Here is a 21,706-nt window from a genome sequence, read left to right as displayed (position 1 = left end):
GTATAAAAGAAATTAAATGGGAAAATGAACAAGAACACTAGTAAAATAAATAAAACAAAAAAGTGCACTTCAACGAATTGTGAACCAAAAAATGATCTAAATGAAAAGGCGAAAGATACGATTTTGAAAAAGAAACATCCGAAAAAAGGAAACTTAAACGGACTAGTTAACGGTTTAGTGAACAATGCACAAGATTCAACCAAAGGTAAGGAGAAAAACGACAAGAACTCGATCGAGGATCACATAATACCTAGTAATAATGAAAATACGTATAAAAGTAAGAAATCTAAATCACAAAAAGAAATCTCGAGAGACAAAAATAGTGAAGAGGAGGGCATTAGCAAAGACGTGAAGTCGAAACTTACCAAATTAGATTCGAACGATAATATATCGAGTCAAGAGAAAATGCTAGAAAACAGTCAAGAATCAGACGTATCATTTAATTTAAGCAATAATAGTACAATTACATTGGAAGACTCGACGGCGTCTTGTAGTAACAAAATAACTAGTTCGAGCGACGAAAAAATATCAGACTTGGTCGAAGATCTGGAAAAAGTTGAAATAGAACAACCCCCCAAAAGAGAACTACCACCAATCAAGTATGTTCAATACGAGTCGGAATTACAAATGCCGATGATAATGAAAATTATACAAAAAGACCTGTCCGAACCCTATTCCATCTACACCTACAGATACTTTATTCACAATTGGCCAAAACTGTGTTTCTTGGTGAGTTGTTTTCAATTTCCGTTAACGCTTCACTATCGATCGATAATTTCCAGGCGATGAGCGAAGACAATTGTGTCGGGGCCATCGTCTGTAAGCTCGACATCCACCGCAAAGTGATAAAACGAGGCTACATAGCGATGCTGGCGGTCGACCAAAACTACCGAAAACTAGGAATCGGATCGACGCTGGTTCGTAGAGCCATCCAAGAGATGATCGTCGGCGACGCGGACGAAGTCGTTCTCGAAACTGAAGTGACCAATAAACCGGCTTTACAGTTATACGAAGCTTTGGGTTTTGTACGGGATAAGCGTTTGTTTAGATATTATTTAAATGGCGTAGACGCTCTGAGATTGAAACTCTGGCTAAGATGAGGATTTTAATTCGGTCGAAACGGTTGTATTTGTTGCCATATGCTCAGGGTATGGTGTGAATTTGTTAAAATTAGTTGAATATTCAGAATTTTATTCTTGTTGTTTGTTTGTTGTGTAAGTTTTTCTCTCATATATTACGACGCCAAATTCGTTCGAGTCAGACATCTGGACTGGAGTTTGTTTCTGTCTTCCAAAGATGTAAAGTCCAAAAATAAACATTTTTTCGTTCAAGTTTCATCATTTTTTATTGTCGCTGCGGAGACGTTACGGCCATCACAATTCTTATGCATCACCACCCCCTCCATAGGTTTTTATACATTATTTTTGTATGATTAAGTGTAGATACAGTGGATGTGTAACTTTGGATGTTCATTTAATCAGGGTGTCACAAAATATCCGAGCTTTTGTAACAATTTCATACTGACATAAGCTGAAGAATATTTAAACTAGAATAAATTACTGATGTGTGCTTACATGAATGTTTCTTTTTAATATATAGACGATTATTTGTCAGTAACTGTATAAATTTCTGTATATATTATTTTATTGTATCATAATACATTAAAATGTGTTGTAACGATTGAATAATATACCAAAATTTATAAAAGAACGTTTTATTACATCCGAGTCACGTTCGGTTGTTACAAACGGACACCTCATTACCGACCGCGACTGTATTATACCATCACTTTTTCTTCTTATTACTCAACGCCTCCGTCTTCCTCTTGACAGATTTTACCAACACGCTCAATTCTGCATCCTTCTTGCCGGACGTCTTCACCTCGGGTTCGCTTTCGTCCTTCCTCCTCTTAATTTTCTCGCTTATCAGCGTCTCCATTCCTTTCGTTTTCTTGTAGTGCGGATCTGTGGGATCGATGTTGTACAAGTGGCTAGTAAAGAGAGCCGAAAACCGTTCGTCGTTGACGTTAATTTCAAAATCGTCAGTTTTGTTTTCTTCCGTTTGTTTGCGCTTCCGCTTCTTCTTCGACGTTGTCTCTTCCTGTTTCTGTATCTTCTTCAAACTGAAGTGTGACTTGTCGTCGTCCTCGTTCAGCAACAACAGTTCCAATTCCGGATTGTTCTCTTCAGGTTGTTGTGTCTTCTGTTTCTTGTCTTTCTTCTTTTTGAACTCGGGATTGTCAAATTCTTCAGCGAAATAAGGATCGTTCATGTCAATATCTGACGGCATGTCGTCCGACTCTTCTTCATCATCTACTTTCTTCTTCTGACGTCTCTCTTTGCGCTTTTCTTTTCGTTTATCGAGATATTTCTGGAACGGAGTCTTGCCTTCGTCTTCGATTTTCTTCACCAGTTTCTCAGTCTTGTCTTTCAAATCGATTCCCCAACTCACTTCCATTTCGATTTCTCTGTTCTTCTTTTCCTGTTCCTTATCTTCGATTTCTTGCAACAGTTCTTTGTATTTATCAATCGGATTTGATTTGTCTTCATCTCCCGACGCCTCATCTTCCTCCTCATCTTCGGCACTCTCTTCGTGGTCGCTCACTGCCAGGTAATTCTGAAGATCATGTTCTGAAATGTCGTCGATCTTTCCGGTACTGAGCTTTTGCGTGATCTCAATTCTGTCTGGATCAGTCTCGTCCCAAGTCAAATCAACTTTGGCTTGCTGCAAAGCTGTTGTAGTGAAGAATCTCGGTTGGTACTTGTTCAGCTCGGGCAGTTTATCACAAGTGTCTTTTGGTTCGTCGTCGAAAGTCATATCGTCTGGTATAAATCGCAGATCGATTTTGGTAGCGCTCGATTCGTACTCCATACCGTCACACTCTGTATAAATTTTATTGGCGGTGTTTGGACTGTCACAAGTGATGACGGCATAGTAGTACTTTAACCGGTTCAGTTGGTACTGCCTCAGCTTCTCCATGTGGTACTTTGAACCTTCCTCCGTTTCTTCCTCTTCCGTTTCCTTACGCTCCACAAGCTCAATCGGCCCTTTTACTTCCTCTTCTTTCATTCGCGCTTTGCCAAACTCTGATGGGTAGATGACCACAGATTTTACAGCGCCCCCTGGCGGTAAAAACGAATTGAACAACACCATCAAATCTAACGCTCTGATTCTGTCCCAGTCCATATTACAAGCTGCTAATCTGTACGTCATCTCTTCAGTGCGCTCTGCATCATTATCGAGTTCTCCCCATTTATGCTCAATGTTTTCGCTTTCAGATTCTTCTTCTTCTTCGCTCTCGTCATCAGAGGAACTCTCAGATAACAGTTGTGATTCACCTCTGGCATAATCAACGTTCAAGTTGCGTAATTTTTTCTTGATTTCTTTTGGTATCTCTTTGTCGCTCTTATGTTTGACATCCAATTCGTCGGTTTCTGGGGGCTCAACGATTTTTTTCGGTTCGCTTGTTTCTTCATCCGAGGAACTTTCACTAGAACTCAGATCGTAGTAGCGCTTCAAGTCTTCCGTAGAAGTGTGATTTACGGGTCTTCCTCTTTTGTCGACGGTGTATTTCACTTTAAACTTTTTGTCTTTGAACATAGACTGAAAACGTTTGTCGATTTTCACTTTCCGGGAACCTTTGGGAATGTGACGAAATTTGGGATCGGTCGCGATGTGGGTGAAACGTTTATCTTCCATTTTTACGAAATGAAAATAAATCTTATGTTATACGTTTGATATAACCTCAAAAAATAACAACACGTGGTTCTGACAGCTGAACGAATATGATGTAATAAGTACTGTAAACAAATAAACGCTAAATTCCCCATTACCGGACTAGTCTCATGTGAGTCTAATTGGAATTGCTTTCAATGGTCTTGATCAATTTTATTTAAAAGATTTGACTGTTAGACAGTTTATGATTGAGTTTTATTTAATTCGTAAAATTTGCTTCATCGTTTATGATTAAACATCTTTTTACAATTCCATTTAAATTTACATCAAGACTGCCAACAGAGATTTAAAATGCCACTGTATCTCTTTCGTGATGTCATTTCGATGAACCCTTTACTAAAATATTTTAATTTCCGAACTTAACTAAAGAAATTTGTCAAATTGTTTCCTCGTGTGACTTAAATAGTCTTTTCCGGTTCAATTACTGGTAAGAAAATTCCAGAAACTTGTACCTTTTCAACCGCACATCTTTAAATTTACTGAAAGTTTGGTTATGTCATAGCTTTCATCTGACCCGTCTTTTCAGATATTTTTTGTCACATAATATACAAAAATAATGTACCGTTTTAACCATTTAATGCAACATGTTTTACGAAATGCTCGTCATGAGGTAAGTGAGAATTGCACAACTGTTAACACACGTGTGACGTCCATCGTTTTTTCCAGGTTCGGTTCTATTCGAGGGAACACAAAAGACAGACGTTTTTGTCTCGTCTGTATGAAAATTTTCGGGAAGAAATGGCAAAAAACAAAGAAATGAAAGAGTCCTTAAAAAAATTTAGAGAAGAAGCTGAAAAATTAGAACAGAGTGAAGCATTGAAAGCAGCACGCCAAAAATTTGAAACAGTAGAGAAAGAAGCAAGCAAAGGTAAATCTGATCATTGGTGTAATATTTTGGGTAATTGTGATGTTTTAGGGAGTGAGGTGTTTAAAGAAAAATTTAGTACAATTAAAGAAAAAGTTCAGGGGGTGATAGATGAAGCAGGGAAGACTGAAATTGTGAAGAAAGCAGGAAAAATTTCAGAGGAAATTGGGAAAACCACACACACAATCAGTGAAAAAGCTCAAGAGATCAGTAAAACTGGGGCTTTTCAGAGCATTTCTGAGGCAACTAGAGCAGTGAAACAGGAAATTGATACCACCAGTATGCAAGGTATTTATTAATTTTGGGTAGTGTATAAAGTGGTGAGAGCAACTTTTGCAGGTCAAGTGTATGTTAGTCCACCAAAACTGAGAAAGAGAACAGAAACGAGTGCAGTACAGAATCAGAAATTTTATGAAGCAAATCTGGAAGCAACAGGCGTGGAGCTCCACAAGGATTCAAAGTTCTACCAGTCATGGCAAAATTTCAAAGACAATAACCCATATGTCCACAAAGTCATGGACTGGAAGTTGAAGTACGATGAGAGTGACAATCCAGTAATTCGAGCATCCAGGCTTCTAACTGATAAGGTCTCGGATATAATGGGTGGCTTGTTTCAAAAAACAGAATTGTCAGAAACTCTCACGGAAATCTGTAAAATAGATACAAGTTTTGATACTAAACGATTTTTAAAGCAATGTGAAACAGACATTATTCCAAATATATTAGAAGCAATGACTAAGGGTGATTTAGAGATTTTAAAGGACTGGTGTCACGAAGGTCCCTTCAATTTATTTGCAATACCTATTAAAGAAGCGTACAAAAAGGGCTACAGAATCGAATCAAAAATATTAGATGTTGATAATGTGGATTTAGTCATGGGGAAAGTGATGGAGCAGGGACCTGTGTTGATCATATCTTTCACTTCCCAACAGATGATGTGTGTTAAAAATGCTGAAGGGCAAATCGTCGAAGGCGACTCTGACAAAGTAATGCGCGTTTCATACGTGTGGGTTTTATGTAGAGATCCCACAGAACCTGATCCTAGAGCTGCTTGGAGACTGCTTGATCTCTCAGCAAGCAGTAATGAACAATTGGTATAGACTTTATAATTGTAGACAATTTGTTATGGTCTTGCTTCAATGAAGGAGTGCTTTTCACTACTAATTCCTTTATTCAAGTAACAACAAATTTGAATTGTTTAAGATTCAAATGGTTCTTGTACAGATTTGTTTTTCTGTTGTACAGGAAAATTGTATAATTTATATAAATATTTTTTTCATAATTACATGTATTTATTGATACTTAAATCAGTAAGCTCTTATTATCGGCGGGACAGGTGGACATTCGTCTTCGTCCAAAGTGAAGTCGTTAACTGGGCGAAAAGTGAAGCAAACCTGAAAGACGTCTTGAGAACAAATCTAACCATTTCGGGAATTTTACCTTCCCAGTTTCGATTTCGAGCCAGCTCAGCGTATGTTTCCTCCAATGTTGTTCCATCGGCTTCTTCGTTTGCCCTTTGATCGGTTTTGCATAATCGTATTCGTCAAGACGCACCTGCGTTAATTATGAAGTAAATGCTCGTATAGTTGGTTGCATACCTTGTAATCATCCCTGGCATGGGCGCCTCTCGACTCCTTTCTGTGTTCCATCGCGCGGATCGTCTGAATGGCATTGATGAAAAGATTCTGCAACTCCAGCGCTTCGAGAAGGTCAGAATTCCAAATGAGCGAATCGTCGCAAATTTTAATGTTGTCCAGTTCTTTGTACAATTCGGTGACTTTCACGCACCCTTCTTCCAGCAGCTGTTGATTGCGGAACACTCCGGCGAACCTCTGCATAGTCCTCTGCAGGTCCAAGCGTACTTCTCCGACAGTACGACTCCCGTTGAGGTGTCTCAACTTCTCAAAGTTGTCGATCGCACCGACTCCCATCCACTGCAAAGTTTTTAATGAGAAAAAGCGACTCAAACGAAGTCATCGATACATCTTCGGCTTTCGGAATGTCCTCGCCGGGTTTGTTGCATTCGGCGATTGCGTCGGCTACGGCGCGGCCAAAAACTACAGTCTCCAGCAAAGAGTTTGCTCCGAGTCTGTTGGCTCCGTGGACGGAGACGCTTGCACATTCTCCACAAGCGTACAATCCAGTGACGAACTGGTCGGTTTTGTTCGGCTGAAAAACCAAAGGTGCACTCACCAGATGGGCACGGTGGGACCTACCATCTGTGTGACCACTTGCCCCCTGTAATTGGTGGGAATACCTCCCATGTTGTAGTGCACAGTCGGTATTATAGGGATGGGTTCTTTGGTGACGTCACGACCTACGAAACCGGCCACTAGATTAGTGATCCCAGGCAACTGCTTTTTGATCAGTTCCTTCGGTAAATGCATCAATTCCAAATGAACGTGGTCCTTGTCCGGCCCCACTCCTCGTCCTTCGAGAATTTCCATTGTGCAGCTCCTGGAGACTACATCTCTCGAGGCCAAATCTTTAGCAGTTGGGGCATATTTAAGCATGAACCTCTCCCCTTTGCTGTTTGTGATGTAGCCTCCTTCACCGCGAGCTCCCTCAGTTACGAGAACCCCGACTCCGTATATGCCCGTGGGGTGGAACTGCACGAACTCCATGTCTTGCAGAGGAAGTCCCGCGCGTGAGACCATCGCCGTACCGTCACCCGTAGAAGTGTGGGCTGAAGTACAAGAAAAGTAGGCTCGTTCGAAGCCTCCCGTCGCTATGACAGTATTCCGGGCGAAGAATCGGTGAAAAGTCCCTTCTTCCAGATTCCAGACGATGGCCCCGCAACACTTGTCTTCGTCCATCAGAAGATCCAGGGCGTAGTACTCGACGAAAAATTTGCAATTGTACTTCACAGCTTGGCCGTAGAGAGTGTGGAGCATGAAATGACCAGTGCTGTCAGCCGCGGCACAGGTGCGATGAGCTTGACCCCCTTTGCCGCACTGCAAAGATTGCCCCCCGAAAGCCCTCTGATATATTTTGCCATCTTTGAAACGCGAAAATGGCATGCCGATGTTTTCCAGCTCGTAGATCGCCCCTGGAGCCTCTTTCGTCATGTAATGTATCGCGTCTTGGTCGCCCAGCCAATCGGAGCCCTTGACTGTGTCGAAGAAGTGCCAGTACCAGTTGTCTGCTTCGTAGTTGCCTGGAATTTAGGCTTCAGTTTTGGTTCAATCGGATCTAAAGAGTGAACCTAGGGCTGCGTTCACGCCGCCTTGCGCTGACACCGTGTGGGATCTAGTTGGGAAAATTTTTGTCACCACAGCTGTGTTGAAGCCTTTGGAGACGAGGCCGTAGGCGGCGCGGAGGCCTGCGCCCCCGGCGCCTACGACAAGGCAGTCATAGAAGTGATCAATCACTGGAATTTCACTTTTCTGGTGGAAAAAACGTTTCGTGGTCGTTCTACACAGTATTTGGATTTCTTACCGAGCAAAAGTTCAATCGAGGTTCAAATTTTCTTAAACATTTCGAAAGTGCGGGAAAGAAGAGTTTTGAAAGTCTTAGCATTGCAATATGCAAATATTAAACTGTCAAGTGTAAATATTTTTTTTATTTAAGTAACTAGAGTTATAATTCTAGACAGCAACGGATTGGTCGCTTAGAAATAAGTAAATATCGGGTGTTCATTTAAATTTATCCTCAAAGTAGGCGTTGAAGAGTCGATTGTGAACGCACCACGGATCAGATCAGCTGTTTAAATCTAACCTCACTTTTTGCGTTGTTTGTAGTTTTGTTTTTAGACCTTGCAGACTGACTAGTGGTGCGTTCACAATCGACTCTTCAATGGCAACTTTGAGGATAAATTTAAATGAACACCCGATATTTACCTTTTAGTCTTTTCTGTGACTGCTGCGAAAAATGAAAATAAATTGTTGCAATATGTATTTTTTTTATTTCTTTGACAATTAACAAATAATTGCTGTTAAGATGATGAAAACAATTAAAAAAAAAACAATCGAGAAGAAAATTTTGTCTCCGCCGTTAAATATTCTTTCAACACCAAAAATAAAACAACGGAACAAAATAATAAATGGAAAACCCCATGATAAACTAGAGAAAGGACAAATTTAGTCCTCAATGTGAAACAAGTACACATTTTCAACAACTAATAATACTTTGGTAACTAGACAACATTCTTGAATCCTTCCGACGGAATTTTATCGTTTTGGTATAAATCTATGAAAAGTAGCATTGCATGCTTCAAGTTATAATGACACTCTTCTAGAAACCTGCAACAACAAAATTAAGTCCTGTTCTTGACAATCGAAGTGAATTACATTTTGGCACAATCTTTGGTAAGGTTTGTAATGATGGCGAAGGTATTGACCATCTGGTTTTGCTGAACTGGATTTCGCGCCTCTTGCAGAGAATTACACTTTTTAAACGCTGTCATTTGCTGTGACGTGAGGGCATTGAACACGTGCAATTGTTCGTTTGCAACGAGAAACGCCTCGTCGCGACGTTCGAGAACGAAGTATCTGTTAAATCCCAGAATTCGCTCTACATGCGGAACCTCTCTGAAGACTCCCGTTACAACTACGATGGCACAAGTGGTCTGAAAATTTTAATAAGTCAGTTGTAACAATCTGTTTTATAAGATTTTACCGAATAATATAGCACGTCTACAGTGAACGAGTACGGGTCGTGTTCTGAATGCGGTAGATCACTAAATAATTTCATTATTGCACTACTTCCCACAAACAAGTTTCTTGAATTGCTATTCGACATGTTTAGCAAATTTCTCGAATACAACTGGTACGACTTTAGGCTGCAACAAATAGTTTAAAACACTTGAAAGCTTGAACGTGCAAGTTCCAATTACTGAGATGTCTCCGAGGACAATTGCTTCTGAAAAAATTCGGAGGTCAGTGAGAACAAGGCATTTTTATGGTAAAATCGCTCAAGTTTGCCCAGATTCTTAGAGTCGTACGTCGGGAAGTAGCATTCCAGGAACTCGTCGACGACGCCGTAGGCAGAAATATTGCACAAAAAATTTCTCCTAAACGAAGGAACTCCATTTTGCCTCAACAAAAAGCCGTCCTACAAACGGAGTCGTGATCATAATCGAAAGCAAAAATGATTTCAACTTTACAAGTTTTTCCATTTTTGGGCAATGTTCGATCACCTGCTGGACGTAACTGTATTCGTCATATAGTTCGCACAAAGGATTACCCTCCAACCATAGCTCAGTAATGTTGAAGTGATCCAAATACTTCAATTCCGCGAGGTCTCTGATCTGTGAAACGAGAAAAAATCATAGTCTCTGGAGGAGCAAGCGAGACAGACGACCTACCAGATTGTGGCGCAAATCCAAAGAGACAATACTGTGTGCGGGTAAAATTTTAAGCGCATCTAAAGTTTTTATGTCGTTGTTGCACAATTTGATGGATTTGGGTTTCAAATTTTTGGCCACGTTTAACACAAACGCCAAGAGACGCGGTTGCGACAAGTGAACAAACTCAATCAAGTTAGGATCTTCAGAGAAATTAGTTAAACACAAAATGTGCGATTTGAAACGGTTTTGCAACACTTTCATTACGTTCTCTGACAAATCCACTTTAATTATGTCGGTGCTGGTGTATTTCAAGATTATTTTGAACTTGAACTAAGAAATTTGTTTTATTGGTGATTAAATTCTGATAAATTTTGTTCTTACAGGTTTATTTTCATCAAAAGGGTTGTGAACTGTTAGCTTGTCACTGCAAAGTTTTTCAATTGCTTGTCTACAGATTCGAGCAAAGAAAAACGCGCCTTTCTTATTTTCAGTATAACAAAGTGGTATCAAGTCGAAGGGTTGGATTAGCTCAAACAAGATTTTTAATATTTGATTGCGTTGCAAATCGTGGACGTTTTCAATCTAAAAATGTTTATTGTTCAAATGTTGACAGACTAGAATCTTACCTACAATAAATTTATGCCAGTATGTTGGATTGCCTAAAATTGATTTATTGCTACTGAGTAGGTATAAATTTGAGTCGTCGATGCTGACAGCATCTTTGAATCTAGTGACTGTTTCAAAATCCATTTTTTCCAAAACTGTATATTATAATCTATCGGTCACTTGTCATTCTAAATCTATCAAAAATATACATCTGCAATCTTAAGAAAAAGTTTGTTAAGTTTAAGAATAAAGTTGGAGCTTGTTAAAATCTATATTAAAAATGTTAAAAACTATTTTTGAAAAGCAAGACTTGACAACGTTCTTACCTTTATATTATAACTTTGGGGACTGTCAGTGTACACATTTTTTGATATAATTTCAATATAACCAAAGAAAATGATGTTATCGATATCATTACATTGACTGATAAGGATGCATTACTTACTGATAAACATAAACACATGGCCTTCATGCGGACCACCTGTTATTTTTCATTATTTGAATGCTTCCAGGGGTGCCAATTGACGTTTCCACCACTACCAAAGTCTTGACACAAAAATGCATTTGCAAAAAACTTTAAATAAATAATCGAAGAAAATAAAAATTCTAGATCGTAAAGATTTATTTTTGATCAAAACACAACTATTTTATTAACTACATATTCTTTTAATTTATTTAAAAGAGTACAATATGTAACCCTAGATTATGCAACCAACCAGCCGGCTTACTTTTTTGCAACGTTTTAGAAAGATAAATAGTGTTCGGTGATAAATAGTTGAACAGAAGGCGCATGTGCTATTGTTTGTTTTTATTTGTTGAAAAGTAATTTACTTTCGCAACTTTTAAACTTACAACGTTGTCAAGACGAAATCTAATAAATTATTACATCCATTGGGATAGAAAACGTGTCACATTCGTATTTATATTCAAAGTTTTTAGATTTTTGAACATAACCTAAAAATGGCATCAGCGTTTTTTGGAGATTCACAATCCATAACGAACATGGATATAAAAAAAATTCGTCAAAGCCCTCTCGCTGTTGTGGTCAACGATTACTCGCTCCAAGCAGGCATCATTTACAAGAACAAGGACATCCTCGAGAATCCAATCTTTTGGCACAAATTTATTGTAATCAGTTTGGATCTGTTTCATGAAGTTACATAAAACTACTACTTCCAGGTGAACAATGCTGAAGATTTCAGCAGAGATTTGATTTTAAAAACGATTTTGGATCATGTCCAACCTATGGATCTGATTCCTGTTTATTTTGTGAAGGAAGCTTCAATAGCTACATTTTTAGCTAGGAACTGTGGGCCAGCAATTGAAAAACTATGCCGCGATAACTTAATTGTCGATAATCCATATGTAAAGAATCAACCAGTATGTGTGTAGCATTTGAAATAGGTTGATTATAATTTTCTGTTGATTACAGTTCAAACTTAATATCATTTTGCGCTTTGCTACCACAAATGAGGTAAAAATTGATGTTTCAAAAAACATCTCTAAAGTGTTGAGGAAGAGAACCAATACCACCACTGCTACCATAAATCTGGAGAATTTCTATCAAGATCCAGACTTGACAGAGTTCTGTGTCTTGTCTCAGCCAAAATTGATGTCTTATGTGTTGCACTTGTCACGGTTAACTAAGCCAAAGGCGCTAGTATTGAGTAATAATGAAATAAGGAGTTTAGTACCTATTGAAGCTTTGTGGGGTGTCAATATAACAAGTTTAGACTTGAGAAATAATTTAGTTAGTTCCTTATTACATAATATTGCATCTAGTAATTGAGAGTAATTTCAGATCATGAGTTTGACAGAGCTGGAGCCTTTGACTCAGTTAAAAATAACTGAGCTTTGGTTAGAAGGTAATCCATTGTGTGATAATTATGATGAGCACACTTACATTCAAAGGATTAAAGAGTATTGTCCAAAAATTGAAAAATTGGTAAGTTCCTGATTGAATGTTTTTCAATTTTAATTCTCGTTTTCAAGGATGGAATTTTATTAAAACAGAACGGTTTTCCGTCATTCAGGAGGAACTTTTTATGTAACAGTACAGGTCACGATTTGGTTGATCAATTCTTAGAATATTATTTTACATCCTACGACTCAAACAACAGAGCTATGCTCAAATCGTTATACCATAAGAGCGCTCTGTTTTCTGTAACCGCCGAGTATCAGCCAATGCAATTATCTTCGCCCAATGCACAGTTAATTCCTTGACCATAACTAGACATAAAACTACTGTACCTGCTGTTTCAGGTTGAAGCGTTATAAGACATATTCCAGGAATTTATTGTCTTTAGCAGACTTTTCTCGGACCGATTTAAATTTACAACAAGGCCACAAGGCGGTAATAGATTTATTAAATTTATTACCGTCGACAGAACACGATCCATATTCGTTCACAGTGGATTTGATTCACCATTCGGTAACTTAATTGAACTGAATGTTATCTTTTATTTTTTGTGTTGTTTAGGACATTTGCGCTATAATCGTCGTCACTGGGGTGTTCAGAGAACTACCGGAGACGATTTTGGATGTGGAAAGAGTGGTGGGTTTTAACAGATGTTTCGTTCTTGAATCGATCAATGGAGAATATTGCATCATCAACGAGCAGTTACACGTTTTTAATGCGCTAACATCCCAGCAGGTCAAGGCATTTAAACACGACAGGCCTATAAGGCCTCAAATGCTGCCGCCAGCTCAGACCACTAAACAGAAAGCTCAGATGATCACAGCTATGAAGCTGATAACGAATTTGACGACAGAATGGGCTAAAAAGTAAGCTTCAACACTCGAGCTTTAGATTTCTGATCGATTTTTTACAGATGTTTAGAAGAATGTCATTACGACCTGAAAAACGCGATAGCTCTGTTCGTCGATCTTTACAAAGTCGACAAGATCCCAGCTGACGGATTCCAGAGTTAAATAAAAACACAGATGTTTTATTTTCTGATTAAGTTGTATAATTATTCTAATATATTGATAATAAATAGTTTTAACGTCAGTTGCGCTAGAAATATTATGTACCCCTCTAATTGCTGCATCATAACCAGCCCGTTCAAAAGTGTAGTTTGAGTGATCTCCGCAGAGCGCTAGTGTACGGGCGCTTTTTGGGGATATTCTTCGTCTTAAGTTTTCGTCACCAAGCATTTTTCTTGTTCAAATGACATTTTGAATTTGAAGTCAAAAAACTCTTTGTTTTTTACTGCTTTGAAATTAAATTCCTGAATTTTTTCCTTATTGTTCGTTGTTTTTGTGTTTAGTGTTGTTATTGTTCTTTGTTATTTTGCGTATTGATTATTATTTTCAGTGAAGCGCCCGTTTTGTCCCGCCCTCATCGGCGGTAATTGGCTTTTTCTCGGAAACATTTTCATAATGCATTTTTAAAATGAACAGGCCGGTTATAATACAGCAGGCCGTGATGTACCCTTTTGCCTTGTCAACATGGAGGTACTAGTTATCAATAATAATTAATAATATTAATAATAATAATACTAATTCTACATAGGTCTGTGCAGGTCTGTGCTTGTAATAAGGTGAGTCAGGAGCAGTTCTAGATCTGACCGATGGGTGGCGCAGTATTTGCCAACTTCAACTTCAGAGCCCACTTGTTCTAGGTAGATGATACATGCGTTAGATAAGCTCGGATTTCTTCCTCTTATATCGGTACTTTGTGATGGAAGAGGTCGGACGTGAGTGGGCCCCAGAATTAGCAGACGTCTTTGGAACAGGTTATCTTATCAGATGGCGCGTTGCTGCTTCGGCCAACGAAAAAATCTCAAACGAATCTCTTCATTTTTCGTGTGGAAATTATTCGAAAAACCCAGACCCAATTGTGTCTTGTTGATTTATCTCTTGCGTAGTGTTACGCTATACTGAAATATTAACACAAAATGGCATGAAACAATTCATCTTCCACTATTAGTCGGAAGAGTTTAATAAGAAAGTTCAGCTCCCTCAGGAAGGAATATTGGAATAATTCAACCAAGTTGCAAGCAATTTCTCAAAGTTTTGAAACAGAGTTTCCAAACAAATTTTTGTAATTTTTGATAAGCCACTAATTTTTTAATTTTTGTCTTGCCGAGCAAGCGGCTTTCAGGTGAAATAATTTTTAATAGGTCGTCAAGTTCATGATTGGTAGCCGTTAAACCGAACCATCAAGAATTCATTACCTACACAAGTTTTCTAATAATGGCCTTTATTTTGCTGAATTATTCAAGTATTGGAAAACCACGGTGGAGTAAACTTGGTTATGAATTCTTCAGTAGTTCTTTTTAAAGACCAGTTATACCTACTCGTATGTGGGAAATTTGTCCATCGACTATTTTTGTTGCATCGCTTTTTACCAACTTTACATAAAATCGTAAAATTCGGTTATTAATGTGAAATTTTAATGCACGATTTTATTTCCAAGTTGGTCGTAAACTGTGGTGGCGCTTTAATTAATTCTAATGAAAGTTAATTTCCCGCTGAGCAATAATATAGTGCAATATGCAAATTACTGTACCTGCTATGTGTGGTATTGCGATATGGCATTATATGTCGGATATTCTAAGTAAAATATGTCTTGTGGAATTCCTCCGAGAGAATAACTCACAGATATTTTTATTCGCTGCAAGCGGACTTTAAATATATGAAACTCGCTGGCATAAATCTATCAGCTACTTGTGGCTGCGACCATTAAAAAGAATCGTGTTAACATTTGCTGATTAATTCAGGGTCCTGCGATCAATCTAAAGCCACTGATAGTCATCAACTACTCCAAATTGTTAACTAAATGAGATATCGACGAACGATAGCGGTGTCCCCGGGTGCTCGTCTAATAATTAACGAAATGGTTTGACGCTGGAATTATTAAAAAAGTTTTGCGCGTAGTTTGAACATCGATTGTGTTTTTTCACGTCTATTGTTTAATTAAAAGTAATGAAATCGTGTTTTATTTAGACTCTAGCGGTAGATGGGATGCATTTGTTCATTTTAATCCCAACATTTTAAATTTATAAGGTCGACGGGAGAAATTAAACTAACAGTTTCATATCGAGAATTACTAGGAAATGTTCGATTAAAGAATAAATGACGTTCGAAGCGGGAGGAATATTTCTTGTCTAGTAATTGGAACAATTCGTAGGACCGCATGTACTGTAAGAACGCAATTGTTGCAATTGAGCAGAAATATTAAATATGCAAATAAATATACATATTTCGTCTACGAGTTTTCGAAGAGAGAATAATAATAATCCTCAGTAATTGCAACAAATTCCTATAAAACGACCCTTGAAAAACTCTCATTTAATTTGCATTAAACTCAGGCAAAGTACCGATAAAGGATACGGAGACGATAATTTATTTTATTTTCTTTTAAATGAAAGTGTCGCGTCTAACGTTTTATATCGGACAAAATTGCGACGAAACTAATAACATAATGGCGCTCTCAAAGTGGTGGTATCTTATAGAAACGATGTTCGAACGGCGTTTTTGTCCTGTTTCGTGGATTATCTCATCTTACATAAAGCCCTAATTAATGTGGCGTTAAACAGTTTCCCGTTTTTAAATACTTGTGATTTGATATAACAAATCAAATTTAATAATAAAATATAACCAGCACATTTAGAGTCTCAACAAAATGTTGATTAATTTACTCTTTGAATATTGATCCGATGGACTTTTATACGATGCCCCAGCAGTACTGATTGAAATTATTATTTTTTACTACTAGGAGAGGTGTCCAGTGGAAAGTGAGACTTGCATATAAAGAGGCACTTGAGAGGCAACGTTCATATTACGATACGCTTACGTATGTCGAGAGGGTTGCTAGGCTGCTATGAAATTTGATTTCAGTTGCTTCCATAATTCCCGAGTAAACATTAATTAATTACCATCATGTCAAGTGATAGGGCTGTGGTAAATACAGGGTGAGTCAGAAAGGAGTATCTGATTTTAAATGTTCATTGGCAGAGTTGAAAAAAACAAATGAAAGTTGCATATTGAAGGGTTTTGAGTATAGTTTATTTTAGTTAGTTTTAAAAATTGTATCTGCAATATTGTATCGTGTCAATACAGTCCTGGAGTCAGTTTCTGAAGGCCTGCATCACTTTCTCAATCATGTCTCTGGGAATGGCTACATCGCGTTTTTGAGGGCGTCTAGGTTGTGAGGACAACCAATGTAGACCTTTGATTTCAGGAAACCCCAAAAAAAGCACACGAGGTCAAATCTGGGTGTGAAGTTACTGTGACTGTTACTGCTCCTTCCTCAAAAAATGAAGGGCCCACAATGCCTAATTGTATTACTACTGAAACCTGTAGCTATGGACCTAACAAAAGACCCCTCCTACTTCTCTCTTCCACGTTGCTACCTGGAGCAATGTCCTTCGAAAATAGGGTACTTCTTTCTGGTTCACCCTGTACTTTGTCGTGATGAGTAAATCTGCCAAAGAGTGAGAATTGTTTGAGGAAGATCTTGTTCCAGCAAAAGCTATGACTGCGTTTGAAAACATTAAGTAACTGGAAAAATATACTGGGAAATGTTTGAATCCACTTTGGGTTAGATCGTCAGATGACTTAACTTAAATAATAATGGACTGATTTTTTCAAACGAAGTTGTTAGAAAAGGAATATTTCTGATTGTTTTTTTAATTTTTTCACGATATGACCTCAGAAATCGGCACAGTAAGTGAGCTCGCCTCGCTTATTGCTCTTTGGTTGATTTTAATTTGAGGGGCGCGTGGTCGTGACACTTCACGTTTTATGATTTTTTACTTTGCAATCCTAAAAGTCAGAAATTGATGTTTAATTTAATTCTTACTTTAATTTCTTTATCAGCAGCCTGATTTCTTGCAATTTCTTAATCCTTGATTAGTTTCATTTCTTAATTCGCTGGGTTCGATAGGTGTGTAAATTTGTTTAAATTGACTGAGAATACTTATTTTTCGTTCACAACACTTCAGTAGTTGATAAGGGACAGCTCACGTGAAGAGTTACACGAACTTTGGCAGAAACTTTCTAATTTCATCTTGATACTTATTGACGTTATTGCAACTGATGATAATTTTTAAATTTTAATTTGTATAAGTTTAGTATACTACTATTTTTCTCTTAGTACTTAATTACCAATAGAAATTTAATTAACAAATTTCTATTTTGATAGACTGCGTTTGTCAATTTTCCAGTCGATAATTTAGGTGAACTTTTGAATTACCTTGATTGGTTCATTATTTCGGTCACAAAACTATACTAAACGCTTTGTAAGTTAGAAGGTTTGGGTTAATGAATCAATTCATTATTAATTTTCCCCTTTTGGCCAATAAAAACATCCATTTGAGACGACATTTTAATGAATAAAAAATTTAACTGAAGCTAACAATTATTATTCGTAACTGAAGTGTGCTGAATTGAAACGAATTTGAATAAGGAAAAAATGTAAATAAAATTATTTTAACAAAACATGATTAACAAATGACAATAATTTATAAAACTTTTGAGAGGTTCATATAAAAACTCAAGATTGTTTTTAATACTAAAAGCAATTAGTCATAAAAGTTTTATTGTAGATAGCTTCTAAAGCAGCAAAATGAATCTTGTTTTTCGTTTATAATATAGCAATCTGAATAGAGTTTAAATTTTTTCAGCGAGTTTTACTAATACACACTGGGCCGTATGATTTCCCATTCGTTAAGCCTTTCATTAGCTAAATAATTGATTAGACAAAGAAAGAGTATATGCCAAGCACTATGTTAGACAGAGACTAAACAATTTAATGATGTTCTTTAACTTTAATGAAAGGGAAATCATACGGCCCATTGTGTTCTTCTTCTTGACAAAATCGTTATTTTGGAACATCAGAACATCGATAACGATAAGGTATAATATAGCTACGACCAACAATAAAAGGAATCAACTTTTTATACTTGCTTTTAAATATCATTCTTTGTTTTTAGTCCCTTTTTCATTAGTGGCTTCCTATACATGGTATTTCACAAGACTGAAGGCTTTGAATATGCAACCCATAAAACATTTGCAAAATTAACGTGGATATTTACTTTTTAATTTTAAAAAAGGTAGCGTTTTTAAATTCATCAACTTTTTGCGGTGAATTTCAACATTGGTGGACTGTCAATCATAAGTTTTTTTTGTGTTGAACATTTATGTTGTGCAAAAATGTGATGAATAGGGAAACGGATTTGGTGGAAAACTGATGACTGTGCTGACTGGTGCTGATGTCATGACACCTGAAGTGTAAACATAACCTAAATATTTTTTCATTTTCGGCGACTATTATTATTATATGAATAAATATGTGCGACATTAGTCTTCTTGGGACCATAATATTGGTAAAACGGATTACAATGCCTTTGGAAGATTCATCAGATGATGATTTATTAACTTCCTCTGATGAAGAAATTATTTTACACAGAAGAAAGACTCATGAAAAAATTAGAGGATACGTGAATAATGTTGCACTTTTCCAGTTTTTCTCTCGCTTTGCTTTGACATTGACAGTTTGACTTCGACAAACTATTTTGACATTTCCCCCACTATTCGTCCACCAAACAACCAACTCCCATTGTAGATGGGAAAGGTGAATTTTGGTTGAGCCCAACATGAAGTTTTTGGTGAATAAAGAAACGTGTTTTCTTAAGCTCAACATAAATCTAACAGTAATATAACAACGTTTTGGTAGAAAACTGATTCCATCGATTGATCCATCGATGAATTTAAAAACGCTCTCAAACATAAAACATAGTTAGCTGTGCAGTTTCGTAAATTTTGACATAAACGTCATCCGCTTGGTTAAATGAAATTGTGAAAAAACGAAGAGTTTTTGGGAAAATGTTCAGTGCCTGCATAAACGCTCAACGGCAGAAGCATTTTTATTATACTCGCCATAAATCAGGATCATATCTGTTTTCTCATATTTCGAATACATTTTAATCGTCGTATTTTAACTTTTTCCTAAATGTCAGTTGTGACAAATACGATATTTAAAATAGCCACTTTAACTTTGGAAATGTATTGTGGGTTGCATTTTCAATTCCGCCGGGGTCATTATCACTCGTGAAATATCCTGTATATACCGAGTGTTCGCACGAAAAGTTAGAACGAGTCTATTTCAGGTGTCTTTAAAATGATAATTTTGATTTTGGGATATGAGTCAGCACATAAAGGGATGTTGCATAGAATGGTTATCACGTCATTGTTCCCTCGCCAGCCGCATCCAGTCATCCCCACTTAAAAATTTTAAAGGACTGTAATGACAGATTATGAAAGATGACATCATTTTTTCTATGTTTATCTAAAAAAAGTGATAGATTACAGTTGAAAGGTTTTGAAATGTTCGACCAAAATTTTTCTTCATTTGAATCGTAAAGCGTTTATTGATCACTTAATTGAGACACTCTTTAAAGAATAATACATTAGATAAATTAGCGCTTGCCTGGTTATTGTTGCCACATGCAGCCACCAAGGCTGTTTTATTAAACCGTTTTAATGTAAGTTTAACAGGGTATGCAATTCCATTAATGTAATCTTCATTTAAATAAAAATGTACGAGTTTAATGAAACTAATATTGAAATCTAAATAATTTGTTTTTCACTGATAGGGAGGAAGAGGTTTTGTTTGAATATGCGAAAGAGGCACGTCTTCGGATTCAAATATTTATCCAAGGATTAATGGTTTTTCGGTTAGTGGAATTACCGCTTTACTTGGGACAGACCGGATAACATTTTGAAAACTTTGTGTACGACATTCAATTGAACGTCTTCGAACTCGAAATGCGTCAACCAAATAAAGACATTTCACGAATCCATTGAAGGAACACCAGCACTAACGACTTTAATGGGAAGATTTAAACGAAATTAATTAATGTTCCTGTTATCTCGTGTATTTGTTCAAAGTTAAGTTTGTTGCCGGAGCTCCAAAGGAGGGTGTCGTACGGGAGTGGCTGTCGTTAACGAGTAGTGCGGGTTAGGAGGAAAACGAAGATCGGTAATTTTTGTTTGACTGTGTTAAATAAATAATCGCCACAACAACAGCGGATCTTAACTGTTTTGAGTGAAATAATTACGGCGTTCTCGGCGAAGCGAAGTGGATTTATCACGGTCTGTGCATGCGAATTATCACATTGTAGCTAAATTTCTGCACTTCCAGTGATTCAGAACCGGAGCGTCGGTGCAATTTGGCGGTGTTAATGTCGGTTTCGGACCCGGCAACACAACACGGACTTAAGCTCTCCGGGAAGCTCTCACTTAGCCCCAAAGCCCTCCCCGATTGGAAATAAAGTTAAAAATTGTGCGAGATGTGTCGAGTATTAAGGATGATGGGCCCTCGACGCGTGCGGTCCTCGTCCATAATCAGGAGGGTTGAGTTCGGGCCCCAAACGGAATTCCAAGTGCGAGTTCCGCGCAGTCTGGTTGGAAGCGTCGCCGTGACAGGGTTACTGCTGCTTTCGGTGTGGCCGCGCGCGTGTTCACGGACCTCGCCGGCCCTTTACAGTGATTAATTATTTATTGTGCAGGACTATCCGAATAAATTTGTTGATGTACTGGGACACAGTTAAGGTAGGGTCACGTCTCATTTTTATAGGGCCAGATTTGGGCCGGTCGAATCACGTGGGCCGAACGCTGGCGGCCCGGATTCCGACCAATTTACATTTTTTTCATTAGTTCGAGGGACCAGTTTTAATTAGAGTCCGCAAAATCGGCTCCGGGAAAAAATCGCGCGCTGACCGCAATCCAATTTTACGATGTCACATAAGATCGGCGGCGATTTTTTTAATAATAAAAAATATATCCGAGCGAGTGGCGGCATCGATTTTGTATAACTCTTTCGATTACGTCCGCTTTGCATGCGGAATGGTCCGCATTTTAATAAAAAACAATTTATTGGGGGCGAGGCTTAGACTTTTTTACCGTCAATCGGAAGAAGCCACAGGTGCACCGAAACGCCGATTTCTAATTCTTCCTTTTGGGTGGCTCATAATTTATGAATAAAAAAATTTCACTTGCCCGGAATTTATCAATTGGGGCGGATTTGCAGCGCCGGTTTATGAAAGACGCTACGGGACCCATTACAATAGCCTCTTTTATTACGTTATTTTGTTACGAGAGTTGCGCCAGCATTCGATCTATTATATTGAAACACATCGAACGGGGCACCGTTCCAGCCTACAAAAAGAAAAAAATAAATTCCCCGATTCAGATTTACGATAAAT

General features: G+C 37.7%; 7 protein-coding genes across 7 annotated transcripts in view; 4 read left to right on the top strand and 3 right to left on the bottom strand.

Moving 5' to 3' along the window:
- Nucleotides 1–24: 24 nt before the first annotated feature.
- On the top strand, nt 25–1,331 carry LOC138134046 (N-alpha-acetyltransferase 30-like). The gene is made up of 2 exons (XM_069052106.1): nt 25–729; nt 783–1,331. Exons 1-2 carry the CDS (start codon nt 25–27, stop codon nt 1,098–1,100), a joined length of 1,023 nt encoding a protein of 340 aa, XP_068908207.1. The 3' UTR covers nt 1,101–1,331.
- A 295-nt stretch (nt 1,332–1,626) lies between these two features.
- Nucleotides 1,627–3,800, bottom strand: LOC138134040 (ESF1 homolog). Its single transcript, XM_069052100.1, has one exon. It carries the CDS (start codon nt 3,697–3,699, stop codon nt 1,786–1,788), a length of 1,914 nt encoding a protein of 637 aa, XP_068908201.1. The 5' UTR covers nt 3,700–3,800; the 3' UTR covers nt 1,627–1,785.
- Nucleotides 3,801–3,955: 155 nt separating this feature from the next.
- Nucleotides 3,956–5,882, top strand: LOC138134045 (mitochondrial import inner membrane translocase subunit TIM44). Its single transcript, XM_069052104.1, has 5 exons — nt 3,956–4,162; nt 4,262–4,345; nt 4,402–4,603; nt 4,652–4,888; nt 4,940–5,882. The coding sequence occupies exons 2-5, from the start codon at nt 4,292–4,294 to the stop codon at nt 5,698–5,700; spliced, it is 1,254 nt and encodes a 417-aa protein (XP_068908205.1). The 5' UTR covers nt 3,956–4,162; nt 4,262–4,291; the 3' UTR covers nt 5,701–5,882.
- Nucleotides 5,752–8,259, bottom strand: LOC138134039 (succinate dehydrogenase [ubiquinone] flavoprotein subunit, mitochondrial-like). Its single transcript, XM_069052099.1, has 7 exons — nt 8,039–8,259; nt 7,806–7,986; nt 6,817–7,757; nt 6,584–6,769; nt 6,199–6,534; nt 6,041–6,154; nt 5,752–5,994 (listed from the first exon to the last, which is right to left on the bottom strand). Exons 1-7 carry the CDS (start codon nt 8,117–8,119, stop codon nt 5,908–5,910), a joined length of 1,926 nt encoding a protein of 641 aa, XP_068908200.1. The 5' UTR covers nt 8,120–8,259; the 3' UTR covers nt 5,752–5,907.
- A 222-nt stretch (nt 8,260–8,481) lies between these two features.
- LOC138134044 (nuclear RNA export factor 2-like) lies at nt 8,482–11,083 on the bottom strand. Its single transcript, XM_069052103.1, has 9 exons — nt 10,820–11,083; nt 10,518–10,711; nt 10,269–10,469; nt 9,906–10,217; nt 9,705–9,848; nt 9,435–9,652; nt 9,218–9,380; nt 8,890–9,167; nt 8,482–8,841 (listed from the first exon to the last, which is right to left on the bottom strand). The coding sequence occupies exons 2-9, from the start codon at nt 10,635–10,637 to the stop codon at nt 8,736–8,738; spliced, it is 1,542 nt and encodes a 513-aa protein (XP_068908204.1). The 5' UTR covers nt 10,638–10,711; nt 10,820–11,083; the 3' UTR covers nt 8,482–8,735.
- Nucleotides 11,084–11,224: 141 nt separating this feature from the next.
- On the top strand, nt 11,225–13,499 carry LOC138134043 (nuclear RNA export factor 1-like). The gene is made up of 9 exons (XM_069052102.1): nt 11,225–11,315; nt 11,433–11,621; nt 11,673–11,873; nt 11,926–12,243; nt 12,295–12,438; nt 12,486–12,703; nt 12,756–12,924; nt 12,973–13,277; nt 13,325–13,499. Exons 2-9 carry the CDS (start codon nt 11,454–11,456, stop codon nt 13,422–13,424), a joined length of 1,623 nt encoding a protein of 540 aa, XP_068908203.1. The 5' UTR covers nt 11,225–11,315; nt 11,433–11,453; the 3' UTR covers nt 13,425–13,499.
- Nucleotides 13,500–20,716: 7,217 nt separating this feature from the next.
- The window catches only part of Con (Connectin), a 258,429-nt gene continuing 257,439 nt past the window's right edge, over nt 20,717–21,706 (top strand). The window contains exon 1 of the mRNA XM_069052089.1: nt 20,717–21,053. The gene's annotated coding sequence lies outside the window, so the exon portion shown is untranslated. The remainder of the gene's footprint in view (nt 21,054–21,706) is intronic.

This window comes from Tenebrio molitor, chromosome 6, assembly GCF_963966145.1.
Source record: "Tenebrio molitor chromosome 6, icTenMoli1.1, whole genome shotgun sequence".
NCBI lineage: Eukaryota > Metazoa > Arthropoda > Insecta > Coleoptera > Tenebrionidae > Tenebrio > Tenebrio molitor.
The sequence above is the reverse complement of the archived record's forward strand: the minus strand, read 5'-3'. Positions and strand labels throughout refer to the sequence as shown.

Coding starts and splice junctions, on each gene's coding strand:
- LOC138134046 (XM_069052106.1), top strand. CDS start 25: ATGAACAAGAACACTAGTAAAATAAATAAAACAAAAAAGTGCACTTCA. Junction 730..782: donor GGCCAAAACTGTGTTTCTTG/GTGAGTTGTTTT, acceptor GATAATTTCCAG/GCGATGAGCGAAGACAATTG.
- LOC138134040 (XM_069052100.1), bottom strand. CDS start 3,699: ATGGAAGATAAACGTTTCACCCACATCGCGACCGATCCCAAATTTCGT.
- LOC138134045 (XM_069052104.1), top strand. CDS start 4,292: ATGTACCGTTTTAACCATTTAATGCAACATGTTTTACGAAATGCTCGT. Junction 4,346..4,401: donor TACGAAATGCTCGTCATGAG/GTAAGTGAGAAT, acceptor CGTTTTTTCCAG/GTTCGGTTCTATTCGAGGGA. Junction 4,889..4,939: donor TGATACCACCAGTATGCAAG/GTATTTATTAAT, acceptor CAACTTTTGCAG/GTCAAGTGTATGTTAGTCCA.
- LOC138134039 (XM_069052099.1), bottom strand. CDS start 8,119: ATGCTAAGACTTTCAAAACTCTTCTTTCCCGCACTTTCGAAATGTTTA. Junction 7,987..8,038: donor CTCGATTGAACTTTTGCTCG/GTAAGAAATCCA, acceptor TTTTTCCACCAG/AAAAGTGAAATTCCAGTGAT. Junction 5,995..6,040: donor TCGAAATCGAAACTGGGAAG/GTAAAATTCCCG, acceptor GACGTCTTTCAG/GTTTGCTTCACTTTTCGCCC.
- LOC138134044 (XM_069052103.1), bottom strand. CDS start 10,637: ATGGATTTTGAAACAGTCACTAGATTCAAAGATGCTGTCAGCATCGAC. Junction 9,849..9,905: donor TGGATTTGCGCCACAATCTG/GTAGGTCGTCTG, acceptor CTCGTTTCACAG/ATCAGAGACCTCGCGGAATT. Junction 9,168..9,217: donor TAGACGTGCTATATTATTCG/GTAAAATCTTAT, acceptor TAAAATTTTCAG/ACCACTTGTGCCATCGTAGT.
- LOC138134043 (XM_069052102.1), top strand. CDS start 11,454: ATGGCATCAGCGTTTTTTGGAGATTCACAATCCATAACGAACATGGAT. Junction 11,874..11,925: donor CATATGTAAAGAATCAACCA/GTATGTGTGTAG, acceptor TGTTGATTACAG/TTCAAACTTAATATCATTTT. Junction 12,244..12,294: donor TAGACTTGAGAAATAATTTA/GTTAGTTCCTTA, acceptor GAGTAATTTCAG/ATCATGAGTTTGACAGAGCT.